Below are 13276 nucleotides of genomic sequence, written 5' to 3'. Positions count from 1 at the left end.
GTTAGACTTGAAGACAAGGTTTCATTGAGATTAGGTTTCATTAAGTCAATGTTTATAGATGTCAGACCATTGAGGGTTTCTGCTATTAGACATGACATTAGCCTGAATTCCTTCTCAAAGAAAATGTGGTATCACTTGAGCTACTATTATACAAGTTTAATGTTTTATAAATTACTCAAATTTTATTTTATTTTATATATTATTATATATTTATTTTTTATAGAAGATGTTGATACTTGCCTGGCAAAACAACCTCATTATTATTATTAATGATATTATTATTACCTATTTATTTAGTTATTGTTTTTATTATTAAAATACATTTCACTGAAACAGTATACATATACATACACACGTATTATTATTATTATTATTATTATTATTATTATTATTACAAGTAGCCCAGGGCATTGCTATGTTGTTGCGTGTGTTTGATAAAGTGTTTTAGTGGATGCTAGTGTTTTGGTTTTGGTGGAAATATCTAAATTTTTATTGTTTAATTTTATTTTTTATGTGCCACACCGAACCCTGTGTTGCTCTTTCTTAAGAGCGTACACATAGTCTGACTTCAGTGTTTATGTTTATCTATCTCTCCTGCTTTCTCCACCATCTCAGTGGAAGAAGATACAGAGGAGAGCTCACGATCAGGCCGCGACTCCATTTCCACGGCCACAGACCTCTCACTCCCACCCTCCAACACAGAGAAACAGCTGAACGGAGGACGCAGCAAAGAGGACAAGAGGAAAGAGCGAGGAGGGAAGGACAAGAAAGACAAGACCAAAGCCAAGAAAGGTGTGCTGAAGGGCCTGGGCGACATGTTCAGGTAATGTGCTCCGATATTCTATACACTTTATTCAGCTTTATTTGATTGTATTATTTTACCTTCATCCACACTCTTGCTATGATTTGTTGATGCCAGATGCAGTTTTGATGAAGGTTATTTTTAATAAGGGAATGTTTTATTCATCAATGCATTAGTTTCCTGCTTATATTCATCACAGGTGATTGCTGGATTGTAACATTTCTGAAATAAATACATTAATGTGCAAGGCAGCCGACGTGTAGCTTTTATGTTCCTGTAAACAGCTTTGTTGCCAAGTTAAATGTCACCCCAACTGTGACTGATTTGCAGAATTTCACCGCCAACTTCGCACTACACAGAGGTTGAAGCAAATTCAGAATCGGTTAATTTCTAAAATAAATGCATATTGAGGATTAACATTTACTCGGCTTCTCTCCGCAAAGCTCTTCCAGAGGGATGAGACAGGTACAGATAACACACTTTTGGGGGCTGCTATCATGAAAAGGTGCTTTCCTGGTCTCCTGCCCCTCTGGGCTCTTTGAAATAGCGGGTTGTTCATCTGTTTGGTTGAGAACGCAGTGTTTCCCAATGCCAGGCTAATTAAGCCACGGCCTCCATTAGTTATTCTGATTTGGTGCTCATTTGAATCCCGCATAAATTATCCACTCTCTTATCTGCACAAAAGTTGTTTTGAGGCAGATTAGCGTAATGGGATTAGTTAGCGTACTGCGTTGCATACAATAAAAAACGACAAGTGTTTCCAGGTCATGTTTCAGGAGCACTGAAGGGTTCGTTTTAGCGCCCCTGGATTCGAACTCCACCACTCCACCACTCTTTTGTTCTAGAGATTGAAAGCGATGGACAATTACTAGGCCATAATGAGATGTCAGGTTGTGGCTTGTTTTTTGAGCTGAATTTGATTAATTAATTAGAAGTAGAAGTGTGAGGAGTTCAGCATTCATTTTAATTAGCGTTGACAATTGTTGGTGTAGCCTTACGATTAACACGTGTTATGTACATACTTTCATAACCGATTAAATGAAATTGAAATACAGTATCTTTTTCTTTTTTTCTCAGTATTGTTGCAAATATTTTGAGAACATCAGATTATCGTAAAAGAGATATATGTAGGGTGCGGAATTGGTTACTGTATATACATCCAGGCAAAAATTACACCAAGATGAATAAAAATGCCACAAAAATCCATAATATGCTTATCAATATTCATAAGCAATACCACACGAGCAAGAGTGCAGAAGTTTGCCAAAATAAGTAGAGCCAGTGTGTGTCTACGAAAATAATGAATCCATGTTTTTTTAACGAATCGGTCTATGGATTGACTTGACTTGACTAACTCAGCCATCAGTTTCATTTTTGTTGACTCAATGATTCAATGCTGCCGTCAACATGGGTGTTGCTCTCAAAAATGAACGTGAGCTTGTGGATGATTGTAGAAGTGCAGAGTTAAAGTGGACTAAATGATTGGAGAAGTCCGGTGTTCATCACCAGACCAAACATGGATGAATCTTTCACAATAAACTGCAACATGTATTTGCATTACTTTTCTACTTAATTTATTTACTGACAAACACAAATCCCATCTGCATAAATGAAGTCAAATTTACTGTCACTCAGCAAAATGTTATGGAAGAATATATATATATATATATATATATATATATATATATATATATATATATATATATATATATATATATATATATAATCCCAACAATTGGGAGTTTTGTGTATGAGATTTAGAGATTTCTAAAATAAATCCATATGGAGGATTAACATTTTTTGAGATTTATCTTGAAAATGAACTTTTCTCCCCACAAAATGTCGCTGAAATGTGAACGCACTTGTATAGGAGTAAGATGTCAGAGTTTGATGGGTATTGTAGTTTTAAAAAGTCACTTTTGTAGATGTTATTTGTAGTGATAAAATATTTGTAGACTAATTTCTAAAAATACAGAATACTGCAACACTTGTTTTTTGAAGGTGATGTTTCCATTCAGTGCTAGCTGTTTATTCAATCCCAACTTCCCCAACCATGTCCACTATTCATCGCTTTACAGCTGAAGCACAGGGCACACATGTTATAATGCTGAACATTGCTGGAGGTCACTCAAGGTTGTGCTGTGCTCATCTTGCTCAGGCTGTTCAGACTTGTGTCATACTGAGACCTTGAGAACACCTGGTCCATGCTCAGTCCATGCTGGCCTCCCCATGGAGAGGAGCTGTTTTGGATTTACAGCTTCAGTGATGAGGCAGAATGAGCTTCAGGTGTTTGTCATCACACACTGCTGGCAGCTTTCACTGCCATATTGGTGGTTTTCATCTTATTATTATTATTCTACTTATTTGTATTAGTCTTTTGGTCACACATTATTTTAGGGTCCACCTCACACTATTTACTAACCATTAACTATAACTTTTGCCTCAATTAACTCCTTATTTGATGCTTACTTATAGTTTATAAGGTAGTTGTTAAGTTTAGGGAATTGGGTAGGATTATGAATGTCATGCATTATATGTACTTTATAAGCACTAATAAACAGCCAATATGTTAATAATAGACATGCTAATAAGCAACTAGTTATCAGTGTGGATTGGACCCTATACTAAAGTGTTACCAGTCTTTTTTATTTTAAAAGTGTCCAGAAGAGGTTGTGTACCATTTTTGGGAGTTGCCAACAGGGCGGCTCAGTGAACAGTTACATATTTATATGTTTCTTTATGTCTCTGGAAACATATGGGCTCAACTGTTGAAGTCTTTCCCAGCTGTTCATCCAACTTGCATTAAATTGGCATACATCATCTAGAGACAACCTTGACAAAACGTTGTCAAAAGAATCCCAGATTTAACCCAATAAAATTTCCAGGCATTGCATAAAATGAATACATTGGCCTGAATCCTGTTCACACAAAATCCAAAGATCACCAAATTTGGTACACATGTATGTCAAGGCCATGTGAAGAGACATGCCAAATTTAATCAATTTCTGATTCTAAGGGGAGGCGTAGATTTAAAAAAAAAAAAAAAAAACTGTAGCCTAATGTAAGAATAAAACTTTTTTTTTTTTTTTAAATAGAAATGTTTACATCATCCACACAGCATATTCTTTCATATTTCACATGTGTGGTCAATTTTTGGATTACTTTGGTGTCTAGATATGGCCCAGTTCTCTCTGCCTATGCAATCATTTTGAGAAAAGTGTAAATCAGTTTGGTTATAATGCAGTTTTCCATAACAAGCTTACAAGTGATATGTCAAAGTTTTATACGTAAGAGTATGGTTATGTTCAGAGAAGTAACTCAATAGAAATTCAATCTCTACTTAGCAACCCCACCAACAATTATAGATGAAAGGAGGTCAAATTAACTTAATAGCAGAGGAGTCAGAATTTGAAATCTATATGCATTTAGTGAGGGAGTGGGAAGGCTTTTGAATGTTCATTAAGAAGTGAAACGCAGGTCTGGACCCCAGCGGAGACACTCACGCAGCACTGAACCATCCTCCTTCATTCTCATTACATCTACCCCTCCTCTGAGAGCCATTAGAAACTCCCATCACTGAGATCACACACACACACACACACACACACCCAGGGAGGAATCTGAGGTGTTTGCAATACACTGCAATTGAAGCTCATCTGCATGCATGAGTAAACGTGCACTGATGAGCTCTGCACTTAATGGACACACTGATTGAAAGAGCATTCAAATCAGAGGAAGAGAGGAGAAGAGAGAGATGAGAGAAATCACAAATCCAGAATTACTAAAGAGCTGAATGAATGGCCAGGCAAGTGGAGGCTAAATCAATAAAAATACATGCATAGATATAGAGTATGCATACATACAAGTTTGTCCCTGCCCCGAAAGTTCTAGAATAAAAACTCTCAAAAAAGGTGCTAAATTTCATTTGATTGATTCGCAAGTTTAAGATTTTACTTAATTTGCCATATTCACTATTAATAAAGGTATACAAATGCATTTAATTAAAAAAGTCAATTGAAGTGTTGTAGAAGTCACTAGCTAAATAAAAGTTCTTTGAAATCGCTTGATTAATAAAGTTCTTCATATTTGTTAATTTGTTGTTGTTGTTATTATTATTATACTTAATGGTTAGGTTTTTTTTTTTTTTTTTTTTTTTTTCGCTATAACTACAAACCAGAATCAGAATATCATATAAATTTAAAGGTGAATTGTTTTGATTTGGGTCAATAGGTAAGCACATAGAACACATGCTAACTGCATACCAATGTCTTAGCACGCACCTGAACAGCTGAGCACTCTGACAGTAGCATGATGATTAGCGAAATGGCAGCTCTTGATGTAAGAATGTGACCTGCGTGCAAGCATTCAACAAATACTTGAAAGAGGGTAGATGCCACTTATCATCGCCTGTCCTACAGCCTTAATCATACATGCATCATAAATGTGTCTGGCATTCTCTTGACATGGCCTTTAACATTAGCTCCTAACTGTGTTAGGCTTGTTAGCATGTCAGTCAGCTCACTGCACCTGATCTGTGTGTTACGTTTTAGAGACAGCTCACCCCATCATTTATTCACTCTCATATTATTTATCATATTTATATTCATATATAAATTAATATTGCATTATTAATAGTATTAAATATAAATATATTTAGTATTACAATTAGAACTGTCAAGCGAATACATTTTTATCTTATCAATTACATGATGTGCCAATTAATTTATCAAATGGATTGCAAATTAATTGTCAATTTGTGCTGAGAAATTACCCCTGAAAGATAATTTAGTAATTATAGTGTTATACATGAAAAAGCATCAAATAGACATTATGAAGAAGTATATTTAGAAATAAATATTTTGATTGAACATTATTTATCACAAACTTTTAAGGCTACATGGGAAGTGGCATTTAATTATATTCTTCAGAGGTGGCATGAATGCATTTACACTGCACATAAATAATGCTATGCGATTAAATGGGCATTAATGGATTTTGTTTTCTGAATGAATATTGAAATTTATTATTATAGTTACTTTTATTATTATTTTGATGAAGTAAAAATCTTAATAAGAAGCTAAAACTGTCAGTGGGTCACAGCAAGTCATTTTAATTATATTAGTATTAATGAGTGAGTTATTCATTTATTCAACTGATTTGTTCAAATGGCTGATTCATTCAGGAATGAAGTGAGTATTTATGAAATTGGTCATTGAATCAATTGGCTCAAAACTGTGGACTCAATTGGTAATAAATCACTGCTGTGTATGACTCAAAAAGGCACATCCGTTCTGCTGTGGCATTATTTGGAGCTATTTTCATTGGTGAAATTGGAACAAAAACAATAATAACTTATTGTTTATAGAACTGTATAAAATCAATATCACATTTGTAATCATGCATACATCCAGGTGCATTTTTGACTCCATATCTTGAATTTAAGGGGCATATAACTGCTTTCTAATAGGCTTCATTATCCAGCCATTGTCTCTTCCTGTATCATGTACAGTATGTCTGCTGGATAATATGTAATGTAATGTCATGTGCAGGAAGTGTGTCTAAATGCATTAATAGGTAACACTTTAGTATAGGGTCCAATTCACACTAATAACTAGTTGCTTATTAGCATGTCTATTTTAGCATGTTTATTAGTGCTTATAAAGTACATACAATGCATGACATCCATGATCCTACCCAATAGCTTAACTTAACAACTACTTTATAAACTATTAATAAGCAGCAAATAAGGAGTAAATTGATGCAAAAGTCATAGTTAATGGTTAGTTAATAGTGAGAATTGGACCCTAAAATAAAGTGTGACCTTAAAATATATATATATATAAAATAAGGAAAGGTTGAACTATACATTTAACGGCCAAATTTGGCCATTGAACAAAAAATATGGGTGGCTTGAGTAATCTGTGCTGGAAGAGTGGAGAAATAAGGGATGAAAACAAGTAAAATACATAAACGAGTGCATTGGTGTGAACTGGGGCACAGGGAGGAGGAGCATTAGAGATAAAGAAAATGACTCTTGTTTTCACGCAACTGGTCACGGCAACTTTGGCTCAGGGGCAGACATGCCTCTATGGCTTGCATTAGTGGACACTATTAATAGGATGTAATTGCAAGGCCTGATGCCCTCTCACATTGAATTACTCCACTCACACCCCACAGACCCTTCCCCCTTCACTGACCTTCAAACCTCTATGTAGCACCACCCTGAACTCCCATCACAACCTCCAGCCTTGAGCGACAGCAGGGCCTCTGGGAACTCAGGGGGTCCGAAGGGGGAAGAGCACAGATGCCACCCCCCAACCATCTTTGTTATTTTTCCTTGTTGAGTGAACATGTTGCTGGGGTAATGGTACCTTTCATACATAGGGCTTAGATGCATGATGCAGACGTTTATATGCTTCACATTTGCACAGCCAGGTCCCTCAAACAAAGTAGTGTGTCTCACTCAGTAGTTTAACATAAACACAGAACGCTTTACCATGAAGAGGTAATTATGGAAAGACTGGAGAACTGCACACCAGTTCCATTCACCATAATCAACCTCACTCACAGACGCTGCTGTATGTGATGACTGAAACCTTGATAGATACAGTATGAGCTGTGGAAAGTGGTCATAATATCTCCAGTTGTTCACACTATGATGAAAGGACACACAATCTGTGTTAAATGTTAACCACTTTTTGAGCACAGACCTGAATATGAAACTTCAAATGTCATAAATCTCGAATGCTTAGAAGTGCAAACTTATGTTTGTTCTCTTTTTAAAGATGACACTTGGCAGAATTGTTGCTGAAGTAAAAAAAAAAAAGCGCTTTCATATATACATATATACACTCACCTAAAGGATTATTAGGAACACATGTTAAATTTCTCATTAATGCAATTATCTAATCAACCAATCACATGGCAGTTGCTTCAATGCATTTAGGGGTGTGGTCCTGGTCAAGACAATCTCCTGAACTCCAAACTGAATGGCAGAATGGGAAAGAAAGGTGATTTAAGCAATTTTGAGCGTGGCATGGTTGTTGGTGCCAGACGGGCCGGTCTGAGTATTTCACAATCTGCTCAGTTACTGGGATTTTCACAGGCAACCATTTCTAGGGTTTACAAAGGATGGTGTGAAAAGGGAAAAACATCCAGTATGCGGCAGTCCTGTGTTGGCGAAAATGCCTTGTTGATGCTAGAGGTCAGAGGAGAATAGGTCGACTGATTCAAGCTGATAGAAGAGCAACTTTGACTGAAATAACCACTCGTTACAATCGAGGTATGCAGCAAAGCATTTGTGAAGCCACAACACACACAACCTTGAGGCGGATGGGCTACAACAGCAGAAGACCCCACCGGGTACCACTCATCTCCACTACAAATAGGAAAAAGAGGCTACAATTTGCACAAGCTCACCAAAATTGGACAGTTGAAGACTGGAAAAATGTTTGTCTGGTCTGATGAGTCTCGATTTCTGTTGAGACATTCAGATGGTAGAGTCAGAATTTGGCGTAAACAGAATGAGAACATGGATCCATCATGCCTTGTTACCACTGTGCAGGCTGCTGGTGGTGGTGTAATGGTGTGGGGGATGTTTTCTTGGCACACTTTAGCCCCCTTAGTGCCAAGTGGGCATCATTTAAATGCCACGGCCTACCTGAGCATTGTTTCTGACCATGTCTATCCCTTTATTACCACCATGTACCCATCCTCTGACGGCTACTTCCAGCAGCATAATGCACCATGTCATAAAGCTCGAATCATTTCAAATTGGTTTCTTGAACATGACAATGAGTTCACTTTTTACTCAAATGGCCTCCACAGTCACCAGATCTCAACCCAATAGAGCATCTCTGGGATGTGGTGGAACGGGACCTTCGTGCCCTGGATGTGCATCCCACAAATCTATATAAAAACAGAGGTCATTTTCAGCCAAAAATGACAAAAGAGCCACCAGAGGGTTAAATAAGGACAATATCTTCAATCAATATTCTGATTAAAATGTAAGTAAAAAAAAAAAAAGTTTATAAATTATACAAAATATTCAAATGTTTTATACATTTATCTTATCACAATTTACCCCCCCCCCAAAAAATAAAATAAAAATAAATATATATATATATATATATTCCTACTTTTAACAACAGTATATTTTGATTACAATCAAAAGTAAAATAAAATATTGAAAGTGAAAAGTGACATGACATTCAGCCAAGTATGGTGATCCATACTCAGAATTCGTGCTCTGCATTTAACCCATCCAAAGTGCACACACACAGCAGTGAACACACACACCGTGAACACACACCCGGAGCAGTGGGCAACCATTTACGCTGTTGTTGTTGTTGTTTTTTTAAGGCAGAAAAATGTGTCTGCTCAGCATTTATGTATTGTCATTTCAGCACAGCTGTCTACTAATAGTGTCCTTCAACATAGTCAAAGAATTGCCCTCTGCACCTTTAAGGAGTGTTACAGTGAACAGGAAGTGAGACACAGAGGACTTGAGCGATTGCAAAGTGATCACTTGTCATAATGCCAGCACCTCAGATGATGTCGCCCATCTGTCTCCTCTATATGACAGAGGTGGTGTTTGTGTCATGACCTCCTGAAATGAAAAGGAATTAAAACAAAAGAAGTGAGATTGTCCCTCAGTAGGCTTAACGCAGGGCTGTGTAAATATCATATCTCTCTTAAAATAGTCCTCGTGGTGGGGGTCTGAGCGGATTTATCGACAGGCTTCCTTCAGGGGTCACAAAGGGAGATATTCTCACCTCTTCCCCACCATTCCATTACCCACCTGCCAATCAAACAGCCTTGGCTCACAGCTGGGTGCACAGGGGTATAAGAGGAAGATGAGCTCTCGGGGACCCAGGAAAATAAAGAAAGTAATTGATATAACAGAGATCCCCATTAAATATGAATGAAATTTAATTTAAAAGCTTTTATTAAGCATAAACTATGCCATGCGTGGTGTGATTGCTCATCATTGTGCATTTTGAAAGTTGGGACCAGGTTGGGTGCAATGAGAGGCCCACTCTTCACCTCGTCTGTTCAAGCCTCATAGAAGTGATCAGACTTATATAACCCATCACAGAACCACCAGGTGCAATTGCATTCGAGCTATCATGTCATTGCATCTGGTTTCCAGCCTCTTCAGGTCAACAAGTCTAAAAGGAAGGTGGGGCATAAGGTAGTTAACTGAATTTGAAAGCTGGGCAAAGTTGAAACCAAACCCTGATGTGTCTCTCAGATTCATTTGGACTTTTTAGAGGCAGGACTTGAGTATCACTGGGTTTGTTCTGCACATTTGCTCTCAGGTTTGAATAAGAACCTTAAACAGGATTAATTCTGTGATTGGCAGACTGCTGCATTTCTAAGAGTTCTGATCTGTTTGTAGCAAGTTACATTGGGACTTGCTTCGTTTCGATCAGCATAAAAGCACGGGCACTTTTTGCTTTGTGAATTGCGTCTCTCGAGACGATGATAATCTTAACAAGACAACAAAAACATAGTGAGCACTTTTATAATAAAAATGGAGGCTGAGATCCAGAGACGGCATAAGATGAAGCCAGAAAGAACAAATTAGAGTTTCAGCTTACAGACTCTGATAACAAGTCTGATAAATCTACCCATTTAACAGTTTAGGGAGATGAGCAAGTGACCACAGAGTATGAGATACATTCACGAGAATGGAAGGGGCAGCAAATGAGGGAGAATTTGTATCTTGATTTAATACATGTGAAGTGCCAATAAGACGTCTCTGTACTCTCAACTTATGATGGATAGCATAACATTTCATGAGAGATTGCAAGCACTGTCAAAAACATCCCATTAGTGAGATGCAAAAGTGCTGCTTGAACATGTCCTTTCATTCACAAGACAACCATGTGTGTTTCTGAGCGCGTCTAATGAAACCTTAGTGCTGTCTTTCCATGCTAATTACCAGGAGATATCTGAGAACCGAGAGCTTTCAGTGTTTCTGATTTTGTGACTTGCGTCATAAACAGATTAAATGTGTATTTAACCTCAGAACCATCAAACAGTGCAGTTTTGACTTGAGATGCACAAATGCTTTTTTTTGCAAGCTAGTTTTGTTGGCGAAAGCACAAAAAAAAAAAAAAGACAATATTGTCTAGAATGCAACTCACTCAATATTAACTTCCTTGTTGAACTGTTGTACAAAATCAATACAACATTTTTGATCGTGCTCATGCAACAATATTCTGACAAAAAAATAAAATTTAGCCTATATTAAAATAAAACAAATAAAAAATTAAATAACATGAGAGTCAAAGTGGCTCAGGCGATTGTGTGCAAACTTTTTTCCTACCAAATGCAAAACTAATAACATAGTTGTCAGCATTAAAAGGTATAATTGCTGCTTTCTGCTGTGCAAATTTTATTTGTGATGAAAATAACTACATTTTTGTCAGTTATTTTATCCACAGGTTGGTGCATTTCTTACAGATTTCTGCTCGTTTAAAATCAGATACAGATGAAGTAGCACTGTAAGATTACATTTGTTTGAATGCATTATTGCGAAAGCGATTGCATGTGAATGTGATCTGACCTGAAAATAATCAGTTAAAGCAACAGACAAACTCTTTGAGAACTAACTTCCTGCTTTGCTATTGCTGTCATTATAACCTTCTGATTTGAGAGATCCATCTTTATCAAGGTATAGCTAAATATGTTTCATGTGAATTCTTGCTAAAAAATGCATTTATATTATGGGCCATTGGCATGAATTGTACTTGTGATGGAGCGGTGGTGGAGCGCTTTTGGACAAGTTTTTTTTTTTTTTTTGTCTTGGATAGCTGCAATTTAAGGTTTATTCAGTGGTAATTTGGTTTGAATTATATATTGCTTCTCTTATAGTAAACAACTTGCAAGAGGAAAGGGCTGATAGAACACATCCACAGAGCTCCGTTTGAGAAGAAATGGCAAATTGAGTTCTGATAAGGAACTCATAAGGAGCATGGGGCATGGGGCATGGGATGGTGTCTTATTTTTCTACGGAGGACATGAGACTGAGACTGGATGGACAAAAGTACATTGGCAGTCCTATAGCAGATCTCCTTTGGCTGATCTCAGGGATAGATGTTGATGTTGGTGTGGATCATGCTGAGGTGCTGCAGAAATGTGTTGTAATTTCCCTTACCAAGATTTGCTAAGAAAAGTAAAACATTTAAAATACTGGAGAACTGTTCCAATCATGTGCACAGATTGCACAAATATACATGTCGAACCATTATACTATGAGTAGAGTTACATTCAAGGATAGACTAGATTTGATTCAGGGCTGTCATGTTTTTTGGGGAAAATATTAATTGGACTGATATGCCCTATCAATGGGAGCTGGAACGAGATCACCATTAATCTGTAATGAATACTGAAACACTTGCTTTGGCACGACTAACTTTGTTCAACAGATCAAGGCTACAACCGTGGAAAGTAACTTTTCTCTGGAACTAAATTTGGGGTCCTGGCCGAAGGAGGATCTTTTGCTACACAACCCAGTCTTGACTCTGTAGTCAGCTTCATTGAAGGAGGTAATATTGGCTATATGAAAAAACAAACTTTTCCATTTGTTACCCATAGAGGGATGGATATCTGTTGAGAAATTGGCAAAAGGCCACAGACTTGGCACAGAGATTGCTGTCTGTTGTCTCTGAAGCTTCACCACCCGCCTCCAGACTCACGCTACAGTCACAGGTTTCAGAGAGAAGACAGACGAGGGCATCTATTCCACAACTAAGAGTTCCTTCAGCAAGAATGACATGAGCCTAAAGGGAAAGGTTGATATTATCCCACCGCAGTGATGGGAAAATGACTGGTGATTTGTAGTTTCAAGTTTGCAGTTTCGCATTTTTATATTCTTCATGAGTTTCCCATGAAGAAACAAACTCATGAATTGATGATGTCTAAAGAGTGAGTACATTTTACACAAATTTTATTTTTGGGTGAACTTTTCCTTTAAGGGGATATTTAGGGTTCAGTACAGCTTAAGGTGACGTTTCCCAATGCCGTACCTAGAGGCAAACCAAAAGTAGTACTCAGTTTAGAACATTTCCTTAATAAACACACCTGATTCAACGCTTCAGCTGGTTTTCAATATAAACTGATAAAGGAGACATTTCTACTGTTAGTGTGCCTCTGGAACAGGGTTAAGAAACACGGACTTAAAGCCATCACAGATTATTTAGCCTCATAGACTCATATTATAAGGTTGTTTGCTGTTCAGTTTAAAGTATGCAGTGTGTGTGATGTCATTTTGAATGGAGTGAGCATCTGTCTTCATTTCTCCCTCTTTTCTTGACCACACTTTATTATGCTTTCACTCATCGTCTCTGTCATTCTCTCACCATGTTTAGTGACTTGTGTGATGTAAAATGAGTAAAGAAGACAAACAGCTTTCACACTGACGATTTGATACCAAACAGATTGAAACTATATTTACCATTTCTTTTA

The 13276-nt window shown here is 37.2% G+C and overlaps 1 protein-coding gene across 2 annotated transcripts in view; it reads left to right on the top strand.

Moving 5' to 3' along the window:
• The window catches only part of pard3aa (par-3 family cell polarity regulator alpha, a), a 415020-nt gene that overhangs the window by 292729 nt on the left and 109015 nt on the right, over window positions 1-13276 (top strand). For both annotated transcript variants that reach the window (XM_052542320.1, XM_052542319.1), the window contains one exon: window positions 616-823. In XM_052542320.1, coding sequence (XP_052398280.1) covers window positions 616-823 — 208 coding nt within the window. The remainder of the gene's footprint in view (window positions 1-615; window positions 824-13276) is intronic.

The sequence above is a fragment of the Carassius gibelio genome, chromosome A24 (assembly GCF_023724105.1).
Source record: "Carassius gibelio isolate Cgi1373 ecotype wild population from Czech Republic chromosome A24, carGib1.2-hapl.c, whole genome shotgun sequence".
NCBI lineage: Eukaryota > Metazoa > Chordata > Actinopteri > Cypriniformes > Cyprinidae > Carassius > Carassius gibelio.
The sequence above is the reverse complement of the archived record's forward strand: the minus strand, read 5'-3'. Positions and strand labels throughout refer to the sequence as shown.